The sequence below is a fragment of the Dryobates pubescens genome, chromosome 2 (genome assembly GCF_014839835.1).
Source record: "Dryobates pubescens isolate bDryPub1 chromosome 2, bDryPub1.pri, whole genome shotgun sequence".
NCBI lineage: Eukaryota > Metazoa > Chordata > Aves > Piciformes > Picidae > Dryobates > Dryobates pubescens.
Window position 1 is genome coordinate 34,401,624 of NC_071613.1, and position 16,029 is coordinate 34,417,652.

General features: G+C 37.1%; 1 protein-coding gene across 1 annotated transcript in view; it reads right to left on the reverse strand.

Moving 5' to 3' along the window:
• UBR3 (ubiquitin protein ligase E3 component n-recognin 3) overlaps positions 1–16,029 on the reverse strand; it is a 101,351-nt gene that overhangs the window by 47,461 nt on the left and 37,861 nt on the right. Inside the window, exons 20-24 of the mRNA XM_054174682.1 lie at positions 15,096–15,237; positions 14,269–14,373; positions 13,328–13,501; positions 11,344–11,804; positions 6,711–6,799 (exon numbers count right to left, since the gene is read on the reverse strand). Coding sequence (XP_054030657.1) covers positions 6,711–6,799; positions 11,344–11,804; positions 13,328–13,501; positions 14,269–14,373; positions 15,096–15,237 — 971 coding nt within the window. The remainder of the gene's footprint in view (positions 1–6,710; positions 6,800–11,343; positions 11,805–13,327; positions 13,502–14,268; positions 14,374–15,095; positions 15,238–16,029) is intronic.

Here is a 16,029-nt window from a genome sequence, read left to right on the forward strand (position 1 = left end):
AATGTGATGCAAGAATGACTGGAGTTCCAGCCTTCTTAATTACCTTTTTCTAAAATACTGTCCATGCAACATGAAATATACATCCATTCAACATTTTAATAAATGTAGAAATAGAATATAATGTGTCAACCTGATTTTTAACGCAGTGGAATCCCTCAAAATCAGTCAACATTTAATTTACGAAGTACCATTCATCCATGGTAACAACCTACTACTCAACAGGAAGAAACACAGATCTTGGTATTTAAAAGGTGTTTCAGATATTTCAGTACATGCAATCTATACATCTATTGCATATGTGAAACAGGCACATAAAATGAAGAGAATTTAATTTTAGAACCAAACTATCAAATGTACATTTCCTTCAAAAACTGCTTGGATCTAGCGCTAGGCTACTTTGGCAAACAGCAACATTTCCAAGTAATTACACTTTTAGCATCACAATAGGGTTCCTAATAAAAATTTTCCTGTGAAAAGCAACAGATTCTGACTCAGCAGGTATGTGGTCTACCTACACTGTCAAAGATGAGGACAAACATGTTTCATCTCAAAATACGGTTGGAAATGAGAGAGTCTTTCCTTCAAATCTCCTCCTGAAGTATTTCATTAACGCATTGATACTTCTGAATGGACAGTAGCTGGCACATCTCCATTCTGCTTCACTTTCAGTTATGTATTTCCTGTTTCACACAGGAAAAATAAAGCTAAATGACATTTTACTGCGATGGTACTAATATGCATGCTCTCCATTTCCTGTGAACAGAAGTACAGAATGGATTTGTGTTTTCTAGAGCAACTTGTGAAGCATTTATTTAAAATTACTGGAATTGTAATGTTATTTTATTCATGTGCTTCAGAAAACACAGGTTCTTACCAGTTTATACAGCATAAGCTAACATTTCCTAGCTCCCAGGATGCAATTACAAAAATACAGTCTAGTTGGAAGTACTATTTCCTTTTATACTTATGAAAAATCTTTAAACATTGATTAACAGTGTTATTATATATGTTGCACATACACATGTACATCTGTTACACTGTATAACATGTACACATTAACCTAAAATTCCTTCTATCCTGGCTAAAAACCCCATCCAAATCACCACCAGGAACTGTCATGTGAACAAAGCTACTTCTGTTGCAACTAAAAGGTGAAGAATAATCTAAATCTCCTTGTTTCACTTCCTCTGGTCCACAAATCCACAACATTTTTTGCTGACACTAAGACAACATTTCCATGAAAAACAGCACTTGGGTTATGTACCTGTCCTGAACAGACAAAAAAGCCTCAAAATTGCTCTGAATCAGACAATGAGGCAGGAGTCAGTACGTCTGGTTCTTTAGGCTTGCCTGAACATGTTTCAGAGCCAAAATGAGCCAGGTGGGTGTGCTTTTGGCCACGTGTGGGAAGAAGGCTTTCTATAGGTTGCAATACCAGGGTTTCACCCCTAGATCTGTGTTGCTACTGGCCATTATTGCCTTGGGAAATCTATAAGTATCAGCCCAAAGAGCCAGAGGGTCGTCTTGCAGTTGTCCACCCTCTGGAAGGAAGCACAAGCTTCACTTGGAAGCTGAACTGTGTTTTAGTTTACCCAGACAAGACAACAGAGACCCCTCGCTGCCTCAGCGTTGTAAAGCCCAGAGGACAATCACATGTCTTGCTGGGCCGAGAGGTGAAACCCCAGAGGAGCTGAGTCCCTGGGACAGTTTTGTTTGACTGGAGCAAGGAGCGAGCGCTGCTACAAAAGGATTACAGCAGAGAAACCTCCTCTCTACAAAGCTTTCAGCTACAAATCTTTTGGGAATAAATCCTGCCTCAGTAATAAGCTGCAGACACCAACAGAAAGTGAAACGGTGCTCCTACAGTTTCCATGTGGTCGATGCCATTCTGGTTTGTCTAGATCTTAACGTGTGCCAGGAGGTATCTGGATCAGTGAGTAATTACAATATCTGATTTTTATAAGCATCTATTGAAGGTCTGTTGCCTTAGGGAATTCTGGAGTTCCCCCCGGGCCAGCTTCATTGCCAAGGTTCCTTTTCTTTACAGTTTGTAAGTGCTGTTTGTTGTTTCTGGATTTTTGTACATGTTGTTTAAATTGTTACTTGTTCCTGCTGGTGAGGTATCTGTTCCACAACTGAACACCTCAAACCTGTAAATACGTTTTAATTAGTGTTTTTTTGCGGGATTTTTATGATTAATAAAATTATTAATATTTTAATTAATTGCTCCGCTTATTGAACATTAAAATATCCTTTTATAGACCTACAACAGTACCAGAACAACATTGTCTACACTGAGTGTCAAAGGAATCCTTTGCTGGCTGTTCATTAAGATATTGATCTTGAGGCATCTTCTCCACCTTTAAAAGAGGTTTTGTAGGAGTCTGCATTTTTGTTTTGTGTGAAAACTGCTGGCACCCAAAACAAGACGTCTCATCACTCCACTGAAGATTTAGAGAGTAAGTAGTGACAACAGGAGAGAGCAAGGAAATCCAAGGTGGCTTTTGTTGCAAGACAGAAGCAAGACTTGACTAGCCAGGGAGCAGTTACACACTTACTGTCTCATATATTATTTGGAATACAACCAAGGATGCTTATAGTTTACAACTCCAACTCTCCAAGATTTAACCTAATTGACTTCACGGAGACTTGTCCTGATGATGTCAACGTGTGAAGAGCAAAAGGGAAATACAAGAAAGACACATGGCACTGGTGTCAAATTCCTCTCTCATGAGGTTTGTCTAATGTAGTAACACACTCCACACCCTCACAGTTCTGGACCTTTTAATTGGTTTTGTGAATTATTTCAGAAATCTGAGTAAATACGAACTCATTAAAAACAAATACTGAAGGAAGAGGAAGACATTTCAGCTATGCCAGAAGTCCACAGCAGTACCACACACTATCATTTTCCTGTATTTTCAAAAAGTTATTTCACTATTTAGTTTTGTACCAACATGAGTGAAAGACCCAAAGTTACAAAATCCTAGTATTTCATACCTCCTAGCAAATACTGATCAATCCGCTCAAGTCCAGCAGACTCTTTTATTGCAGAATGCATTGCTGCCTAAATTTTAGTTTATTTTTGCTCTCCAGAGTTAAAGATTGACTCCTATTCTTTCCCTTATTCAGCAAAAGCCCAGAACCAAAAGGGCCTTGTAAACACAGTAAATATAGTTTACAATCTCTGTTGACTGTAGTCAACATTTTCCTGCCGTATACATTCTGTGTCAAAGTGGCCTCTTGGCATCAAAGCAACCATTAGTATGCTAATATTCTTTGCCTTGACCCAGCATATACATTCTCAAGGGATCAGTACCTAATTTATTTTCCTATCTGGGTTCAGAAGATTGAACACTAGGAAATGTATGTCACCTTGCATTAAAACTCTGCAGTTCTTTTTAACTCCAGCTACAGAACATTCCCTTGAAGGACAAAATTATGTCCTGCTAAAACTCAGTATGTTATTATACCACACACTTAGTCATTGAAATATAAATAACATATATATATATATATATATATAAAGTCATATTGGGCATTTTAGAGACAGCAAAACTACTGAAGGAATGCAAGATATCCTTATATTTAAAATTCATAAATTAACCAGTTTACAATTTTTCACCAACATACACTTAAGTAGTTCAGCAGCATGCCTGGAATGGACATAAAATTTCAGGTTTATAAAATTTAGATAGACATATCCTTAGCAATATTGCTTTAATTTGTTAATTGGTATTAACAACTACTAATCAGGAGCATTTTTGTTCTTCTCAAACCCTGCCTGAAAGGCAGTGAAGTTTCAAAAATCTCTTGCATGGAGTTCCACATCACAACAGATAAACCAGAGCCTCATAGTGAGGTTAAGTGTCCTCAAAACAAAGATGTAGATATTACTAGAAGGCCTTTGGAGTTGACACTGTGTATGACTACATTAAAACACGTATTTGATTTACTAGACGTTCTCCTCAAATATTTGAAGAGCTCTATATGATGCTCTTCAGATGAGGTTTCTTGGTTTATTTTTCTACTTTTTACGTTTGCCTTCCAGTCAAACAGCTAAAGACAGCATAGTGGATTCTGTGCCATCCTAGTTCATTAACATAACTGTTTCTAAATTTCACATAATTACTTCCAGGCAAGCTTGAATGGCGATGCAGTTCTGCAGATGTCACAGAATATAAATAGAAAGTAACAGGGGACACAAATGGAAAGGACTACATAATTGGAATTTTTTAAACAGTGATTATATGCAAGAAAATGCCAACCTTCACTTTCAGAATCTCAGATGACTTGGTGAATTCCAATTCAGATAAATAATTGTTGCTGGTAAAATGAGAAACATTTAGTATCGAAGAATGAACATGTAATTGGGTAAACTGCTTTTAAGCCATATTTCATTGCAGCATCCCAACAACAGGAGAGGAGGAACATGTCAGGGGATTAACAGTGGCTCTGCACATTTTAATAAACACTTTGGCAACTATTAAGTTTATGGGAGGTTAATAAAGTAATCTTTAAGCTTTGTTTGTTCTCCATTATTCCTATCATCATCTAAACACAGAGTATTTTCAGTCTCCTATACTCTCACAAGAAAGTTCTATACCCTAAACCAATTACACTAGTTCTCACATTTTACCACTGAACCACGCACAGAGATTACACAGAGAAGTTCTGTAAGATGACGATGATAATAACAACAATTTGTACAAATGACCCCAACTGAACCAGTAACAAAGCCAGGGGGCTGAGACCACATCATCCCTGCATTTTGACAGTTATTACTCTTATAACAACCAACCAAAATAAAGAAATAAACCTACTGCTGACTTTCAACTTAATCATAACCTTAACACGTAATAGAGTTTGAATGTATGGGGGGGATGCATTTTAAATGACTCAGTATGAAAGGATTTTCTTGTTTTCAAGCATACACAGCTTTAAATTTATTCACTCCAGAAAGACTAGTTTCAAGAATTCTTACCATGTCTCATGCTTTAACATTAGAGTAAAAATGTTCCTGCAACTTTTTCAGTAATTTACTGACACTCAGAGGTTGAATTCAGAGCTGAACAAATTACTTCAATTAAAAAAATAAAATCCAAATAAAGAAAATATTCCTGGTAAACAATTAATCCAGGTTGTAAATAAACACATACTATAATGGAATACATACTTCCCTTCTGGAAGTAATGTCAAATCACAAGCACAAAGGCCCAGGTCTGCCTGTTACAGAAATGATGGGTTATTTTTAGTATTTGACATACGTGGTTAAATAAAAGCACTGTTCCCTGTGCTGCACACAAGTAAATGCTGTGTAAGTTAAATCAGTAACTAGTATGCTTCATCCATGAATCAAAGCAGTTACCTTGAACAATAGCTTAGCTTATAAAACTCAAGCATTGGAGTATTTATGCATACACAAGTATATACACAAATACATCTAAAAGGTAGCTATATATAGATATCATCATATAGATTACTGCAGAATCAGTTTCCCAGTTGCTTTCAATTAGCCACAACTTCATTTTTAATATGTAGAAATGCATGTTTCCCCCTTCATATTTCAACAAATAGATTTAAAATAGCTACCCTTTATAAGGCATGACTTAAACTCATTTTTAGCTGTGAACTTTGTGTTGTATTGCACATCCTCCAAACATAACACACACGTATATATATAGTCATTAATTTGCTATAGAAATTCAGCAACCACTATAGTCCTTCATAAGTATAAAGGAATAGATCTTCTCAGCAATCTATGAACTGAAGGGAATTTAACAGCTTCCAAACCCAGTCATTTTCCAACAAACAGTTGTCAAACTATTTCCAACCTGTGCTTAAATTGCATAGGAACTACATAGAATATGATATTTGGTTGAAAGAGGAAGAAAGATTCCTGATTTCTCTTTCAAAAGTACTAATTTTCAATTAATTAATCCAGATGATGAAAATACTTTCCATTGCTCTGTTAAACACAATAAAACTCATCAAGATTATGTGTTTCTACACAGGAGAACCTGAAAGAACTTACCTGTCTTCAACAAAAACAGGAACTGATTCTGTTGTGAAGGCCATACTTCAGATAGAATACAATGTTAGCACTTAGTTGCTGTAAGATGACCTAAAACTTACATTCTCCTTAATTCTATAAATAAATTTAAAATATTTAATTTATTCTTTAGATAAATTCAAATTTGCAAAACTTTTACCTTATTGAAATGTTAGGCTCTATGAAGAAATAAAGTTTTCAATTACAGATTAAAGAGAATGTAATCATTAAAAGACTTAACATTTTCTATTAAAAGATAAAACACATCACACACATTTAATCACTTTAGCCACTGTGTATTAAGAAAAAAAATGGAATAAAATTAGGTCCTACACATATGTTCTTTTAAATATTTTCAAGAATACTTTAGTCTGTTGTTCAGCAATTATGTATTCATTATTCTCTGTCCCAGAGAACATAACTTTCAGCATTTAAGAAGTGAACAAGTGGATACAGTAGTAGGATCTGCCAGTAGAGGTTTTTTGGGGTTTGTGTATTGGTTTGGGGTTTTTGTTGTGTTTGTTTGCTTGGTTAGTTGGCTATTGTTGTTTTACTTGTTTTTAAGCAGTTTGAGTAAAAACCTTAACACTAATAGGGGAAAAAAAAAAAAAAAGTATTTTTTTAAAAATGAAATATAAGCAATCACACAAAAACTTACCAACATCCATGGCAGTTTCCATGAAGCTTTTCTGCCTTGAGGCAAATTCAGCCAACAATTTCTGCTGCCTTTCTCTGGCCTTCTGTCGTCTGAGTGAAAGAAAGAGGGAGAAAGAGGATGGTGGCAGGGGAGAAAAAAAAAGAAAAAAGTATATATAATGGAGGAAAACAACCTCCTTTTGTAGTGTCAAGCTGCTAACAGTCACCACCTTCAATAATATAAAAGGGAGTATTTTCCTTTAAAAATTTAATTTAAGAAGTAAGCATTATTTTCTGAGTCTGAAAGACAGGAATAAAATCCTGTCCTAAAACACTCTTCAAACAAAGGATTAGATCATAAGAAAAAGAACCCAAGACCTTATTCTTGACAGTTACATTTCTGTTATGTAAGGGAAGAATAACAGAGCGAAATACCAACTGTTGTACAAATTCAAATACTCTAGTCAGCAATCACTGTTTACAGCTTAATAAGAATAAGGCTACCTCACCCACTTTTGATAGGAAGCTTGATGCCAAGAGAAAAAAAACTATGATTAAATTATTTTGTGTCTAAGGCTCCTCATACTAGCTTCTTCTGCCTCACCTCCAACCAGGATACTGGTCTTCAACATCTTTTATACCTGGAATTAAAGAAGTTTGAGACTGCTTCCAGATGGAAGGCCCTCATCTCCATGAAGCCAAGCTGGTTTCACTGACTTTTCACACCATTTAACAGCTCTGGATTTACAAATGAACAACATTAGAGACTCATTCTTATCTGTCCTACTTAACTTCTATTAGTGATCTATATAAGGCTACATGACCAGTCATTCTCTAACACCCTGTATATGCATACTGCAGCAGGGAGAGGAGTATTGATGGATGTAAAAAGAGAAAATAAAATAGACATTGATTTTTCAGTTCCTGAGGTACTAAGAAAGGATCTTTGCATTGACATGAGTTTACAAATAGAGGAAGTAGGAGAGGTGAAGCAGGAAAACCAAACTCACACCACAGCTGCTCACCACATAGCACAGGTAAATTCCATGTGTCACATGGATGGAGGATTTCCACAGCACTTCCCCAGAGCAGTTAGGGAAGCTCTAGATAGCTGCAAACTGTGCATCAGCATTTACAGGGATTTTTAACCCCCACCCAGAGATGACTCAGATAACTAACAGGATTTAAAAACATCATTTGGCATCTGATACCCTGATGAGTGAGTTCTCTTTAGTCTCCAGCACTGTTTGATTATTACTGTCCTGGAACAGAACAGGCACACACAGGCCCAAAGTAGCTAATATACTGCACCCTGTTTTCCTGAGGTGGCCTCTTTATAAGACAGAGCTTCTAACTTGTTTTCTTAAAAGCACCTTAAAACCCCAGATATCTCTTCCCATTTATCTGTCATACTGTACAGCCACCATTTCTCAAAATAACTTCTATTTACAACAATCCTAAGTCTCATTATTCTGCAGATTATACCAGGGCATTCATTAAATATGCTTTTATTTTTTTTTTCCTTGGGAATGTCTTGATACACACATCAGCTAAAAATGGAGTGACTGTAAATAGAGGCCTTTAATAAGAAGACATAAACAAACTCTGACAGAATCAGTACAGCTCAGTAATTTTCCATGATGGGCCATGGGAGTACGACATTGCAATTGAAAAAATATTGCAAGCCACTCAAGCTCTCTTCTGCATTTTGGTTTCTCTGGCAACAGCACATTGCCTGAGTGATGTCAAGTTTGTCATTGTATGTCAAAGTAACCAGAGAGTGTGATCACTGAACACTCACAGTCTGCTCAGCCTGCACTAATACAAAACTGGACATGGGGGAAAAAGAAAATCAAAACAAAATAATCAAAAAAGAGTAAAAATTGCAGCCTGGCTATATGAGCACTGTCAGTTCATGAGACTAGTCATTTATCACACTGTCCTTTCATAAACTTCAAAGGTCCCCAAAGCCATTATGTATCTGGGGAGAAGAAACAGTCACTCAAAACAACAGAAAACATTTGTTTTTATCATTATATTGGCCACAGAACTTAACTGAATACTGAACAGAACTGAAAACTTAAAGAAGTGAACAGAACTTAACTGAAAAGTGGCCACAATAGACCTTTCAAAGTATCACATTCTTTATAGGGGCAAAGGAATGACCTTACCCTTTTCTATATGAAGTTACTTGATTCAGTGGTTCCTGTGTTGATCCTGTACATAAATTGAGCATCACTGAATAGAGTAACAAGTAGGTGTCCAAGATGTAGCTGTGCTTTATCTAAAGCAGCCATTATCTGGCATTTTTCAAAAAACAGTTTTACATGCTACAAACCTTGACAACTACTCTAAATTTCTGAACTACTACAAGGGATGTTGAAAATGAAACCACTAAGTGAACACCTGCAAGGAGAAAAAACAAACAAACAAAAAAACACCAAACAACAAAGCCAAACAACTTCACTCTGTAAAATACGTAACATTAAAAATATTAAATGTTATGTTTCATATTCAAATACAGTGCAGGTCTCAGAGATACTCTGTTTTCCAAACCAAAATTGCAAGCCAAATAGAGGTAATCCAGAAACCAAGTCAGATGACTGCAGTTTCCACACAAATTTCTAGAACCATAATCATGTAGTCTGGTTACATAAACCACTGATACATCAAAATACTGCATAGACAAGCCACTCAAGAGTATTCTTGTCCTGTGCTGTCTCCACTTAGGTAAACATGGAAAGTATTATGACCTGACCTCCCCACACTCCATGCTCCAATCTTCTAACACTAGGAAGTTCCATGTAAACATGAGGAAAATCTTTTTCCACTGTGAGGCTCATGGAACACTGGAACAGGCTGCCCAGGGGGGTTGTGGAGTCTCTCTGTCTGGAGATGGTCAAGACCCACTTGGATGTGTTCCGGTGTGATCTGCTCCAGGTGATCCTGCTTTACAGGGGGGTTGGACTAGATGATCTTTTGAGGTCCCTTCCAGCCCCTAACATTCTGTGATCCACCATCCTCTCACTTCAAATACTATGTTCTAGTGCTTTGCACTAAGGAGTCTCTTCTCACTGTCCAAGTACAGCCAACTCTTCCTTCTGCCTGGCTATAACACATTCCCCCAAATGATACTCACTCTCTTACTTGTGCCCTCCAGACATTTCCATTCATGTTCCACATTCATCTTCTATCAAGTCTCAAGACTTCATTCTCCCACATTGAGATTTTCACTAAAAACTGGTTCTTTCATTTGTTGCTCTTCTCTGAGCATTCATGTCCTGAAAATCCAGTTCTTCCCTACCATTCCCAACTTGCCATTTTGTCTTCCCTTATCATTCACCTGACCTTGTGTCTTCCCTTTGCCACTACTACACTGACTAGAAGGTTTCTTATTCCAGTCCCAATCTTCAACTCTGTCCCTGCCAATCCTAGTTTTCACCTATGCTTCTCAGCTCCAGATGCTGTCCTCTAGGCACCTGAAATGGATGATGATTCCTCTTCCATAGGACTTACGTGCCAACAAAATGTTTGCTGTGAGAAGCAGGCACTCTGCATCTAGTTTCAACTGTCAGTATTCTGGGTGCTTGGGACTCACTAAGTCCCAACCTCAAGCTCAAAACTGTCCCCCCAAGAAATTCAGCCCAAACTAGACATCTGGCATTCAAGTTTTCAGGCCACATTATAATAAAATCTTACTTTAATTTCAAAAGTAAAAGCTATACATGTGTGCATGTGAATGAAAATATCATCTTAATTCTGCACCTTTGTATATAGAATACATGGCAACATGAAGAGTGAGCATGTATACCATAAAAGAACTATGAAAGTTTCCTAATTTAAAGATCTAAATTAGCAAGGTGCAAGTTCTTCCTCAGTACTCATGTACTGAGTATCCATTCAAAACGGAAACAGAAAACACTTTAATAAAAGACCTAGAGTCAGATCGATTAACAAATAGAATCATATAGAATCACAGAATCATGGAATTGTTAGGGTTGGAAGGGACCTCAAGGATCATCTAGTTCCAATCCTTCTGCCATGGGCAGCGACCCCTCACACTAGATCACATCACACTGGAGCCACATGCAGCCTGGCCTTCAAAACCTCCAGGGATGTGGCCTCCGCCACCTCCCTGGGCAACCTGTTCCAATGTCTCACCACCCTCATGGTGAAGAACTTTTTGCTAACATCCAATCTGAATCTACCCATTTCTAGTCTTGTTCCATTTCCCCTAGTCCTATCACTACCTGACACCCTAAAAAGTCCCTCACCAGCTTTCTTGTAGGTCCCCTTAAGATAATGGAAGGCCACAATAAGGTCTCCTCTGAGCCTTCTTTTCTCCAGAGTGAATAGCCCAAACTCCCTCAGTCTGTTCTCATAGCAGAGGTGCTCCAGCCCTCTAATCGTCCTCATGGCCCTCCTCTGGACATGCTCCAGCACCTCCAGATCCTTCCTGTAATAGGGGCTCTGGAATTGGACACAGTACTGCAGGTGGGGTCTCACCAGAGCAGAGTAGAGGAGGAGAACCACCTCCCTCAATCTGCTGGCTATGCTTCTCTTGATGCAGCCCAGGATGTGATGGGCTTTCTGGGCTGCAATTGCACCACACGCACTGCCCTTCTACAACCCCTTTACTTTAATATTTACATTACCTTTCTTCTTTATCCAAAGTTTTCTTCTCTGCAGAACTAATCTTTTTCGGTGGTACAGGAGGCGTCACCTTTCTGCATATCTCTTCAATTATTCGTTTATTCAATCTGCTCTGTACAGCAGCTTTCAACAAAATTCTTTCTACAGCTGTCATTCCATCACCATGAGAGTATCTTGGAATTTCTGGGTGGACTAAAACATCCACATCATCCAACCACGGAGGATAGTAAGAGTTTTGTTTTCCTGAGAGTTTGTGGTGCAATTTGATCAGCAAGGACAATATGCTTTCCTTGACCTCTAGAATGGCTGTCGTTAGCTGTGGAGTTGCACCAGGTGCTGACCACTTCATTGATGTCTTGGGCCGAACCACCTGGTTTGCCTCACTGGTGTTACGATTGATGATCTCTTGAAATTTCTTTCTACGTTCTGCGACCAGACTGAACACTTGAGCTGTCCCTGAGTTCTTGGGAGAGGAAAAAAAAAAAGAAAGGAAAAAAAAAAATCACACACAGGAAGAAAATAAATAAATAAAACCAAGTATAGATTTTATGCAAAAAAAAAGCCAGCTGCAAAGCAACTAACAATTGGTTTTCCTGTAGTCAAACTCAGAATTCTGTTTTCCAATTACTACTTCCTTTTTGTAGTACATTCATAATTTCAGTATCTTTAAGTTATTTAAATGTCTTTAGCAAAGTCTACTGAGCACTGCTGCACAACTTAATTCACAATTCCACATAGGAAAACATGAGTAAACCCATACATCTCCATAATAACTGTCAATTTTGTGGAGATTTATTGGGCAAGATGCAGAAGCCACATAGCCATATTTGCAAGCTTGCTATACAGGGCACATGAGCATACGAGTGCAGTCACATTAATGACAGAGCCCGTGCTGACGTTTCTATTCTGTGCTACCCTTGCTTTCAGACCCAGATTAAGAATACATGGAGACAACTTCCATATACTGGATCCACAGAAGAGAGATGTTTCTTGAATACTTTAAACATGAAATTCAGGAGGAGTTTACATCTTACTCACTCTCAGAAGGCTGGGCAGCCAAGAGATACCAAATACTTCAGAGATGAAATATAAAAATGTGACTCTGATACTCATCTCACCTACATTCTTTATGTTTTAATCTATTTCACCTCATCTATCTACTTTGAATTTTGATATATTTGTCTAACATTAACATCCTAAAGAAATATCCCTTGTATTTCACTACATCTGGCAAAGAGTTATCTGAAGTGCTGTATACAAAAGACACAAAAGCAGGCCTAACACACAGATTATCTACTGGCTATAAATCTTTCAGAGGCCATCACTTACATATTCATTTTGTTTTCACAAAAGGGGAAGAAATACCCAACTTGTCGTTAATCACTTCAAACGCACTTCCAATGTAAGATTAAATTTACCTAGATTCAAGAAAGCTAATACTGCTCGACATTATTAAATGTTAGTAGTACCTTGGCAAGACAAACCAGGCCTAAACACAAAGCTCAAGCAGTAAGCTATCAATAATATTTTATATTTGATAAAAAGCTTTTATTTCAAATACATACTAAAAATGTAATGATTACACTCAAGAACATGGTAAAAGCATAAGTCCTTGCAATATGAATTAAGAGGAAATTCAGAAAAATTAGATTTCATTGGATGTTAAGGCGAGCACAATTAAAGCCACGGTGCTAGTTAACTGCTTAGCAGAACAAACTGCACACAGATCTACCTCTCTCTGGAGGCTCTTCCGCCTTGAACTCTGGTAGATTGAGCACAAAAACAGTCATTAAATATATCATTTGGAAGGAGCTATCATTTTAAATAACTTCTATTTCTGTTACCAATATACTAAGGAAAGATTACTGGAAGAAAAAAAATAGCCTGAGAAATTAATAAAAAAGGCAAATGAAATAATGCTAACAAAAAGTGTCAAAACAAGCAAGAACTTAAATTGCTCTAGGAACAGGACTGGTCTGTACGTACTTGTGATGAAGCTAAACCATCAGAACTGGTACTTGCAGGTGGTTCCCTCTTTACCTCTGGAGCGGTTTCTGGTACTCTTACTCGGACATAGTTAATGAAGTGACGCATGTTAGAAACCAGGTTACTACCTGGAAACCAGCTATCATGGCAACGCTCTTGTCCACCTCCAGACTCCTAAAAAAGACCAAGCACACACTTTCTCTTAGATGTTACAATAACACACACTGCTTTATAACCAGATTACAGAGGCCATCATGTCTCCATGAGATATAAGTAATATGTACCTGACTAAAGCTGTTTTACCTGTTAATTATGGTATGGCTGATGCCTCCCATGAGGACTACAGGTCTGATAAACCCACACATCTACACATTTTATCTGGGTATCAGTGCTACCTGGCAGATGTAAAAGGAACTACTCAGAGTAATTCGAAGACATACAAGCTAAGATGACTACAAAACATGTGAACTATGCAGAAGTTGATCGCTGAAAAAAGTGGCAGATGCTTAGTCATCTAAGCAACATGAAACAGCAAAAAATTATGAAAAGTTATATTTTTAAGGAATCTGGAATCATTAAAATAATTGTTCTTCAAATTCTCATCAGAAGGACAGTTCAAATTTTGGCTATTTCACATATTTTAGAAGATACAAAGCTTCAGCAATAAAATGTTCAGTGATAAAGGCTTCAGTTGAAAATCCAGACATTTAAGTTGGTTTTAGATCCAGTTGTTTAATTCATCTTTTCCACTCAATTTCAAGTATTATTTTATGGAATGGTAGAGATTTCTTACTTTATCCTTGCTTACGTATAGCAATAAAGCTGTTTTATTCCAGTTCCTGTGTTAAAATGGTAATTTTCATAAACATGAATTTTAAAGAATATTGAATGGTTAGACAACATTTTTGTGTTTTAATGAAAGGGATGGTATTTGTTCTTACCTCTTCATCTAACTCTTGTTCTGGAGAATTTTCCAGTCCTAGCTCAATCAAATACAAAACCATGCAAAGCACATGTTCTGATAAATTCTGATGATCCATTAATATCTAGACAGAAAAAGACATATTCATATCTTAGAAGGTTTTACCTTTAATATTTTCACAATCCCCACTAAAAACCAAAACCAAACAAACCAAACACTGGCAAAAACCTGATGAACAACTCTAACCTAAATGGTTAGGCAAAGACAGCAGTTAAGAGTCTTATATCACAGAATCATTTAAATTATTTGGTTGGAAAAGACCTTTAAGATAATTGAGTCCAACCATTATCTAGCACTACCAAGTCTTGTGCTAAACCATGCCCCTTTGCACCACATTTCTGCAACTTTTAAAGACCTCCAGGGATGGGAATTCAACCACCTCCCTGCAGAACCTACCCCAGTGTTTAATAACCCTTTCAGTTAAGAAGTTTCTTTACCTTCCTATCTAAACCTCCCCTGGTACAACCTGAGGTCATTTCCTCTCACCCTATCACTTTTTACTAGGGAGAACGGACAACTTCCTCTGATGGTTAAGAGAGTGTTCCTCAAAGCACAGCGGGCCTGCTCATCCACTTGGGCACATAACTTAGTCAAATAATCATTTATGAAATTATGGTTTTCCACCATTTTCATTACCTAATACTAGACTTAGAAAATGAAACAAAAATAAAAATATTATATAAATTTGAACCTGACTACTCCAAATAATCTCTTAAACACACCATGCTTCTAAGAATTCCTGTTATAAAAAAAATATTAGTAAAATAGTGAGAATTACAACTGTACCTTGTAAAGCAGTGTGAACAGGACGATGTGCAGGGTTTTACAGTGTAAAAGCTTTATGAGACCTTTGTAACTTGGGTGCAGTGGTGATCTTTTCTTGTAAGGTGGCCATGGGTTTCCATGAAATTTACCACTTTGCTTTAAACTGTTGAAACAAATGAGACATGTTAAACACTGCAGTAAGTAGGCAGCTGTCACTGCTACCAGTAACTACCCCGCTTTCTTTTTGCCAAGACCAACTTTAGAATTGACAAGCATTTTTAACCCATTTATCAAGGCAGCATTCCAAAACTTGGAATATATACTCAAATTGAATCCAGCCTTCCTTTCTTGTGTATTACTGCTTATTTAAATGACCTTTACTTATAAACTTAAATGAAATTTTAACTACTGCTATAAATTTAAAATATTAAGAATTCTACTTTCATTCAAAGAGACACATAGAAGGAAAGAACAACTTTTCACTTCACCTAAGACCACATGGGTGGTAGTCAGATGTCAAACAAATCTCATGTCTGTAGGATTGGATTACAGGCAACACCAGGAAAGACATAATTGACAATACCACTGTTATCCTACCTACAAACTTAAAAATTAAGTGTTAAGTTCAATGTGAACCCATCTTTCTAATAATGAGCTGAAATCCAGTGTAGTATGGAAGGCAAGTATTTAATAGCATATAACTTTGCTCAGAAGCACTTACATCATGTATGATGACCCTTTGATTTAATGGAATGAGCACAGGGACAGAGGATTATTTCACTGAGTTTACTATATAAAGTTTTTAAAATTGGTTTTCACTCTCAAGGTGTGAAATAAAAGACAACCAAATTAATTTAGCTGAAATGACAATCTGTAAGTGCAAGAATTTGTAAAGGATGGAATGGTAAGGGATAGAATTCTATCATGGGTGAATACGCTGAGAAAGCCCTCATTG